Source organism: Lepidochelys kempii, chromosome 5 (assembly GCF_965140285.1).
Source record: "Lepidochelys kempii isolate rLepKem1 chromosome 5, rLepKem1.hap1, whole genome shotgun sequence".
NCBI lineage: Eukaryota > Metazoa > Chordata > Testudines > Cheloniidae > Lepidochelys > Lepidochelys kempii.
Window position 1 is genome coordinate 64,869,162 of NC_136384.1, and position 9,038 is coordinate 64,878,199.

Genomic DNA, 9,038 nt, shown 5'->3' on the forward strand with positions numbered 1-9,038 from the left:
CAAGATGATGGCCACTGGTGATGAGGAAGATGATGGTGATGAGCAAGATAATGGCAAACATTTCAGGTTGTTCTGAAAGGGATGGTGAGAGCATATGGATGTTCAGATGTACATTCAAGAGTCATAACTATCCCACAGATTCCTTTTACCACAACTTTGCACATGCTAATTATCATTGAGCTATTAATATATTCTCTTTGCTTTAGCATTCAAGACATACAAACGATGGGCCCAATACAACAGGCCTCACTAAACCTTTATTTAGGCAAACTACTCTTGCATAAATAGGAGTTTTACCTGATTAAGGACTTCAGGATTTGCCCCTTAAAAAAGAAAATGGTTACATAGAAAGGGCACAGATGCCCCACTTTAAGGACTAGACTGAATTTTTGCTCAATGCCCCACATATGGGCCTGTACATAGACTGCCCTGCTGCCCTAGCATGGAGGCACGCAACTTTCCACAGTCCTTTGCTGGGTATAGCATATTCCACCACACCTACTGGCTCAATTCTGCCAGCGAAGGCTTCACACATTCCCTACCCTTTCTGATCCCTGCTTTCTTGACAGGGAGAGGAAGTACTATACCCACAGCCCTCTGGTCTCCCTTCGTTTAGCCCGCAGGCTTGGGCCCAAGGTCCAGGAAGCCCTGCTCTAACCACCTAGAGTGAGAGGTTGTGGCTTCTTCTTACTGCGCGGTACGACCACCCTAGTGTCAGGCACATTATGGCCTCAAGTAACTTAACGGAAAAAAGGAAACTGCATGACATGTCAATACTACTACAATTTTACTACCTCACAAAGATCAATCACAGTTATTTCAAGCTCACATCTTATTCATTCTTATACATTGAGGATGGAAGTATTACTTCTTTTCAGGGTTTCAGGTCATTCACCGTGCAACATTAAATAGAACTAGCACAGTATTTTGTTAAGCAACAGCCACCTTTAAACTGTAAATCAGGAGTTCTAGATACGTTTGCTAGACGGAGAGAATTATAGGCTATAGTAATATGAAATTAACTGTGTGTTATTCAAGGCACTCACCTTATCTCCAGTACCAAAGAAGAATTGATTTTCCAGCCTTCTACAGAATGTTGAAAGATTGAAGAGCCACTCTTTTGAATTATTTTATCAGAGCTATTGAGCATTGATCTACTCAAACTCAACTCACCATCTCTGAAATGTAATATGGAAAAGACACCATTAAGGTAAGGTTGGGGCTGCCAGGATGATTTTTCTACACATCACAAATACGAGTGGAGTTTTATTTATATGCATTAGGAAAAGCAGCAAGAATTTCTCCCCATCCTCACACATTTTACATGTTCAAAAAAATAAATTCCACCTAACAAAATGGTATTTTAGATACAAGGAAATACTTAATCTGAAAAATATATAAGCTCTTTAATTGCAGTGTATTTAAGTTATTTTAAATCATATACCTTAAATACAGGGGAAACAATGTACTATGAGCTTTTTATTGTGAATATGGTCCCAAACTGACCAGATGTGGGCCAGAACCTGTAATTGATGCACTAAGTATTAGCTTTCCGCCCCTCTCCCCAACACAGTTTCTCAGTTATCATGCATGTGCTGGGAACCATCGATTCTTTTTGTCTCCCAATGATACTACAAGTCCCCCATATGTGGAGTTTCAACCTACTGGGGCATATTCTTCCTTGGTCTGCTCATGGAATTTCCATACAAGTTCATGCTTGAAACAAAGGGGAGAATATGCCCAGAGTAATTTAAGCTTGATTTTTAGGAACTTTTGCACACACATGCGCTTCACACAGCCATACAGCATCAAAGAATGATCTTATCATAGTTACATACTAAGCAGAGTTAGACCTGGACATTTTTTAGGTGGAAAAACCTTGTGCACTAGAGGAAGTGGTGGCTGATGATCATGAACATGTATGGAGGTACTGTAATTAAAATCAGACAATAATAATTGCAATTATTGAATTGAATTGGGGTGTCCTGGTCTGTGGCATGCTTGAGGGCCAAAGAATGACACAAATTTAATAGGACACCTAAAAAAGTTACAAATAAAAATATCAAGAGTAACACTAAACCAAATTCTTCTCTTGTAGGTAATCCCACTGACTCCAGCACAGAGATACACGAGACAAAGTTTGGCTCCCTAAATTCAAATATGAGGTTCTTTAATCCAGAGTCTCTCAATCTGTGGGTCATATTCAAAAATTGGGTCACGAGAATTTATCAAAAGGTTGTGTCAAGGCCTGGTGGGGGAAAATTTGGTCCTAGTGCATGGGATCGCAGTGCCACTCACGGTTGGCCCAGCCACTCTTCCATCATGACGACAAGGGACCAACTCAGCCAAATCTGATTGGCACTACAACCCCATGTGCCCGTTCACAATCCCACTCTCAAAATGTCCCCCACCCCTCCAATCAGGAAGGCTGAGCCAAACATGAGCGGCACTGAAACTCTAGAGGTCACAACACCCAGAGCAGGAAGCAAAACAAAGCCGGTCCCACAGGACAGAAGCAGCTGCTATGGTACACATGGCGTACATATGTAGTACTTATTACATTAATGTGTATTTATATTGTAAGAAATATTTAGTAAACCAGCTATTTGCTGGGTCATGACAGTACATCAAGATTTACAAATGGATCTTGATCCCCAAATGGTTGAGAATCACTGCTTTAATCCTTATTGGATAATAGTTTAGGGTTGGAGTGCCTTTCATCCAATAGCATTTCAAACTACTTTATCAACTACCTACAGGAATCTCTCTGCCTACTAATGAAATGCATCCACCTCTGAAATAAGACATAAATAATAAAATTAATACTTGGCTCCAGTATAGAGCTTTTCATCAATAGATCTCAAAGCAGGTAAATGGAACATGCCAGCTGACAGACAGTAAGCTCTTGGGGGCTCTGTCTTTGTTCTGTGTTTATACAGTGCTTAGAACAAATGGGTCCTGGTTGAGGATAGGGGCTCCTAGGCACTACAAAAAAATATTATTTTGCAGCACACAAACAGTACAAAACAGATTAGTCTATGGTGATGAATCCAATCGAATTTAAACGGCAGTGGGATTTTAGTTAGGTTGGATGTAATTACCTAAACTAAAATTTGGGTAGCACTTCAAACAAGCATGGTCATTAAATAGCCCATAAGTGGCCAAACATGGTTTCACAACTTATCAAAAAGAGAACACTATTAGCAACCCAGTGCCCCATTGCTATCATGCTGAGGCACTGATGTAGTACTAATTCAGAGGTAAGGTGCCACCAACTGAAATCCAACTAAGTAATTTTCACCTTTATGACAGGTTTCAGAGGAACAGCCGTGTTAGTCTGTATTCGCAAAAAGAAAAGGAGGACTTGTGGCACCTTAGAGACTAACCAATTTATTTGAGCATGAGCTTTCGTGAGCTACAGCTCACTTCATCAGATGTTTACCGTGCCACGGTAAACATCTGATGAAGTGAGCTGTAGCTCACGAAAGCTCATGCTCAAATAAATTGGTTAGTCTCTAAGGTGCCACAAGTCCTCCTTTTCTTTTCACCTTTATGCAAGTTATTCTATTTTAACTTGAAGTGGGTAGGAGGATGTTGCAAAAGTCCACGTGCAATAATCCTATTAGCGTCAATGAAAGTTATCTGCATATGTTCTTTGGGAAAGATCTCAATCAGAATTCATTTAACCATTCTCATGCAACTCCACAAGCACTAAAATTTCTTTACAACTGCAGTGAACATATTTACTGCATATATTTGCCTTGCAACACGACACAGTACATGCATCTAAAGGAAAATTAACAAAATAAATCAAAGAAAGTATACTGTATAACAATACATTGGAGAGGATTCTGGTTTATACTGAACCAAGAGTAATCCATTAAGTACTTTCACACAGTGGCATACATAACAGAATTAGCAATTAAGTTACTTGTACCTAAAAAGTACTCTACTATTTGAAATGTGATTGATTTAGTCTTCAAGATGTACTCTACAGCTACAACAAACTGCAAATATGATGCAATAAAACAACTTTAAAAACCAAGTTTTCAGGAGCTTAAAGTCCCAAATGTTCTGCATTAATGCTCTACTACTCCAAATGAAGTAAAATTTTGCTTACTTATAAAAGTGCTCTCCTTATCCCTTCTTTACCCCGATATATCAGTAAATACACCGAAGAAAAAGCTACATTTACGTAAAGCTAAGCATGTGTCAAACACCCAGAAATTTTTCTTTGCGTAAATAGTCTGGCAAGTGCAACAACAAATTTGGGCTACATTCTACCCTCCAGATTTGTGTGGAACTACAATTGATGTTAGTGTGAAATCCACCTAAAGACAAAGGGCAATTTAGGCCTGAAAGCATCAACTTTGATGCTGACTCTCCTGACCTTGGAGATATATTAAACTCTCTGGTCATATACAAATTTATCAATTAATCAAACAAACAATCTTGGGTAAAATACTGATTGTTTGGTTCATTGATATTAATGGATAATTATATTGTATATGGTCCAATATGACTCCGGAAAGAAATCTCCCAATCCCTCTTTTCTGGCCTTCAAACAAACCCCCAACTTCACCAAAATCATCAGAAGCTAGCTTCCCTCAAACCAGGACACACCAATTCAAAGCAGCACCAGACCCTACCAGAACAGATGCAAAGCCGGAACACAGATCTCCATTGCTATGATGATCAACACCGCAACAACACACCTTTCCAGTTCCATAGGTCCTACATATGCCTATCATAAGATGTTGGTATACCTCATGCAGAGCATCATATGCCACAACAACTATGTGGGTGAAAACAGACAATCCCTTCACTCTCAAATGAACTCACAGAAAAATGATAAAAGACAAAAAGACACCATATCACCCATGGGCAAATGCTTTTCATAAAATGATCACTCCATATCGGACCTCTCAGTTCTTGACCCTCAAAGGAAACCTACACACCATCTTCAAAGAGACGAACCTAGAATCTTAAATTCATAAGTTTGCTAGACACTAAAAATCATGGACTCGGAAATGTCGGTTTTATGTCTTATAACAACAGTTAGGGACTACTTTCTAAATTATTTTAAATATTTTTATGTATTATATGTGCCCCAAAAACACATTTATTAGGATATGTTTTATAAATATAAACACGTATTTATTAGGAGACATTTATCTTTAATAAGCTAGTGAGGAAGAAGCCTAACTAGTTTTAAATGTCTTTTTGGGCACACGACTAAAACATTTAACTTTATATAGATACAAACACACATCAAGAGAAGTCTGAAGAGAAAGGTTTCAGAGTAGCAGCCGTGTTAGTCTGTATCCTCAAAAAGAACAGGAGTATTTGTGGCACCTTAGAGGCTAACAAATTTAATATATAAATTTGTTAATCTCTAAGGTGCCACAAGTATTCCTGTTCTTTTTGAAGAGAAAGGAACTGCAAGTGGCCCAAATGGAGTGTGGAGGAATTGTGGATGCCCCTGATCCTGTGTAAATGGGGAAAGGAGTGAAGTGTGTATCTATAATACCTATATTTGCAAAGAAACTATACTAAACCTGAGATTTTAATATACCAAATTGCAGCAAGACAGAAAAAGTTACACCCAGTTATGTGTCCCTTTATAAAGGTGATACAAAATACAAAGGGGCTCCCACGCTTAACTCTATGCTAGGGGGAGAGAAAAAAAAAGCAGGGCAAGGAAGGAACAAGCTCGCTGCAGCCTGGCAGGCGCAGAACAATCTGCCTGGCACCCTAGCTCTGTAATTAGTGGCGTTAATGAAGGAGGAGGAGCCCTGCTATCTGAACTGTGGGTGCTCCTTTCGCAACCTGTCTTCGCTAACAAAGGCTCCGGCTCGGCTCGGCGGTTGAAAGAGATGGTCAGCGCTTTTCCTGTCGACAAACGCTCGCAATGCAAATTTTCAGACGCACGACGCACGAGGCAACCACAAAGCCTGCCCGGAGCTGCTGCTGCAGCTGCTCCAGCCCGCCGGCAGCAACCTTTCTACCAGCTGAGCACAGCTGCTTGTCATGGTCACAGCAACCAGGCATAGGGGGAGCAGGCGAGGCGCTCCAGCGGTGCGGGGTCCGCCCCTCCTTCCAGCAGCACAGCTGCTTGTCAGGGACCCTGGTCGTGGTCGGGATCAAGGGGGAAGCGATGCACCGGCTTCCTTCCAGCATAGCTACCGGTCAAGGAACTTGGAAACGGGATGCGAGAGATGAGGGTGGAGAAGGGTCGATGCACTCGCCTCCCTCTAGCATAGAAAGGAGCTTGGGGGGAACGATGCACTCGCCTCCTTCACACTAGCACAGCTGTGCCCGCCAGCGGCTGGACCAAACCGCTCCGAGGCATTGGCAGGCTGGCAGCAAGCAGAAGGACGCACACCAGCCACCGGCTGGCTCTCCCTGCACACACCCTCCTTCCCAGCCACGCCAGCCGCACATGGGTAACGGAACCATATTGTATGCATGAATAGAAAGGCACATACGGAGAGGTCCATGCTTTCTCTAGGTAATACCTCCACAGCCCCGCCGCGTTCACACATGGCACCTTCGTAGGGGGCACGTGTACGGGGCAGAGGTTTGCCATGAGCCCTTTAAGGAGTTCTCATTCCTGTAAATGATTCACTGGGGATCTCCGATTCTTCCTCTCCCTCTCCCCCCCCCCCCCCACTCCCAATGAACCCTCACAATAAGTGACGCTGCTTTTATATTGCGCCTCCAACCCCAGTGAGCTCTGGGCTTGTGCAAACATTAATGAATAAACCCCCCCACTGTGAACGCTTCCAAAAAAATCGAGTTTTACGCTTCTGGTGACATAAATAAAAAATAATAAAATTCCGCTGCATTATCGCATTTCTTTAAAAAGAAAATCATGGAAGAATAAAAATTCTACAATCATCTCTGGTGGACGGAAACAAAGACTTGGCTAAGAAACCAGCTTCTTCACGTTAGTTTCAAGTTTAAAAAAAAAAAAAACTGGAGTGACCACAGAGAAAAAAATAAACCCAAGAGGAAGACAGCAAGCAGCTTTTAGTTTTTTGTCTTAATCACGGATCGGGAGAAGAAACAAACAGGCGGTGGTCTGCCCAAGAAGAGGTTTGCAAGAGGAAGCGTCTGAAGAGTGAAGGGGATTTTCTCATCTATTCTCAGATCCCCGAGAAACAGCGTACACGCAATGACCACCATCACCAAAGTTATGGCAATCTGCTGTACAAACTTCAAAAGCAACAAAAGCAGAAAGAGACAACTCCTTGTTATTACTCAAACCACAAAATGAAAAATAACTTGATTTTATTATGGTCAGTGCAACCACCAGAAAGGTGTCCCCAAGACCTCAGTAAAAAGCCTTTTCCATCTAACCTTAGAAAATGTGTTCTTGCCTAGATCACAAACAAACAAATCTAACGTGCCACCCGTTTCAAAACTACACGACACTGATCAACCCTTTCCTGTTTAAAAGTAACTGGCTTCCTTCTGCCCCTTTCCGCAGCAAAAAAGGCAACCATTTGTGAGGCGTGGGGGTATTCAGCAAACCTCAGATCACACTTTACTTTTTCTCCTGAAATCTCAAATCAAAGACAAACTCTTTATTGCGAGACAATTCTGCCGTTATGGTTGCTTTTGTCATTTGACCATGAAAGCAATCCCCAAGCTGAGAAACGCAAAGTTGAAATAGATGCTAGACTATAAACCTAAGGAAATGGGGAGTGGAGGGGTGGACAGAGAAAGAAAGAGCCTGAGTCATTTAAATTTCACACGCTGCTTTGCCTTTGTCAAATCCTTACAAGTCAAGGCTTTGCATTTACCCCGTGAGTTGCGTTTCCTGGTGCTCCTCAGTTCGTGCTATTTCTTTTGTCTTATAAAAGATCAGGAGGATACTTATCGTGCAGATAGTCCACCTCTTCCTGACGGAACGCATGTCTTCTCCCTCAGCCACCCCCCGTCTCTTTGTTTGGCAGGGGCGTGCAACAAACAAACAAACACACACACACAAAAGACAAAGACTCTACGCCAATTTGCCAAAAAAAAAATTAAAAAGAAGGAGCAGGCAGAGATGCGGCTGCTACGGGCAGAAATCCCAGGCGGCGGCGAGGGCGGCTGCTGCTCCTCGGCTGGGGGAGTAAGTCCTTCGCCTCTCCCCTGGCGCCGCCCGGAGCCCGTGTGCGCACCGACGCGCCGCCGCTCTCTCTGGCTCGCCAGCGACTCTCACGTTTCTTCCCCGTGTACAGAGCAGGCGGCGGCGGCGGCAGCAGCAGCCTGCGCCAGGCTCCGCCGCGTCGCTAGCCCCGCCCTTTCCCTGGCGGGGAAACGATGAGCGCAGCCCGGCCAATAAGTGGCGTGGGGGGCGGGGACTGCTGCCTCCCCAACTTTAAAAGCCTTTCCCGGCGCCCCGAGCGTCTTTAATGCTGCTGCACGCGCTAGAGCTGGGGAGGGCGCCGAGGGAGCGCCCCGCAGAAAAGTCCTTAAGGATCCCCTTCCCGCCTCTTTGACTACAGCTGGAGGCATGAGCCGTCAACCCCAAGGGGACAGCTGCGTATTCTGCATGCACCGCTAGGGTCAGTGCGCTACTCGCAAATCCCGTTAGCGCTTGGCACTGACCCCTGGCATGAATTCAGTCATCCTCTCTGCAGTTGGTTAGCAATTTCTTTGATGCAGGTATCAGAGTAGCAGCCATGTTAGTCTGTATTCGCAAAAAGAAAAGGAGTAACTAGTGGCACCTTAGAGACAAATAAATTGGTTAGTCTCCAAGGTGCCACTAGTACTCCTTTTTTTGATGCGGGTAAAAGGTGTTTATTACAGCTGGCACAAGGGTGTAAAACAATTTATTTTGTAATACTTATTTTTTCAAATACACCCTGACCCAATGTCCCCAACCAGGCCCTTGATGGTATGACTTGATTTTCTTGTTTTTAAGGGGAAGGAGAGGGAATTTTCAGTAAAATCACTTCAAGCACCCTGCAGCAATGAGATAGTAGGAAAATACATTCCCTTTTAAGGAGGGGGGAAGAGTAGGAGAGACTTTTTTTTTTAAAGGA

General features: G+C 43.2%; 1 protein-coding gene across 1 annotated transcript in view; it reads right to left on the bottom strand.

Moving 5' to 3' along the window:
• The window catches only part of ST8SIA4 (ST8 alpha-N-acetyl-neuraminide alpha-2,8-sialyltransferase 4), an 80,244-nt gene extending 71,964 nt beyond the window's left edge, over positions 1-8,280 (bottom strand). The window contains exons 1-2 of the mRNA XM_073344594.2: positions 7,809-8,280; positions 1,047-1,178 (exon numbers count right to left, since the gene is read on the bottom strand). Of these exons, the coding sequence (XP_073200695.1) occupies positions 1,047-1,178; positions 7,809-7,921 (245 nt within the window). The 5' untranslated portion in view covers positions 7,922-8,280. The remainder of the gene's footprint in view (positions 1-1,046; positions 1,179-7,808) is intronic.
• Between the last annotated feature and the right edge of the window lie 758 nt (positions 8,281-9,038).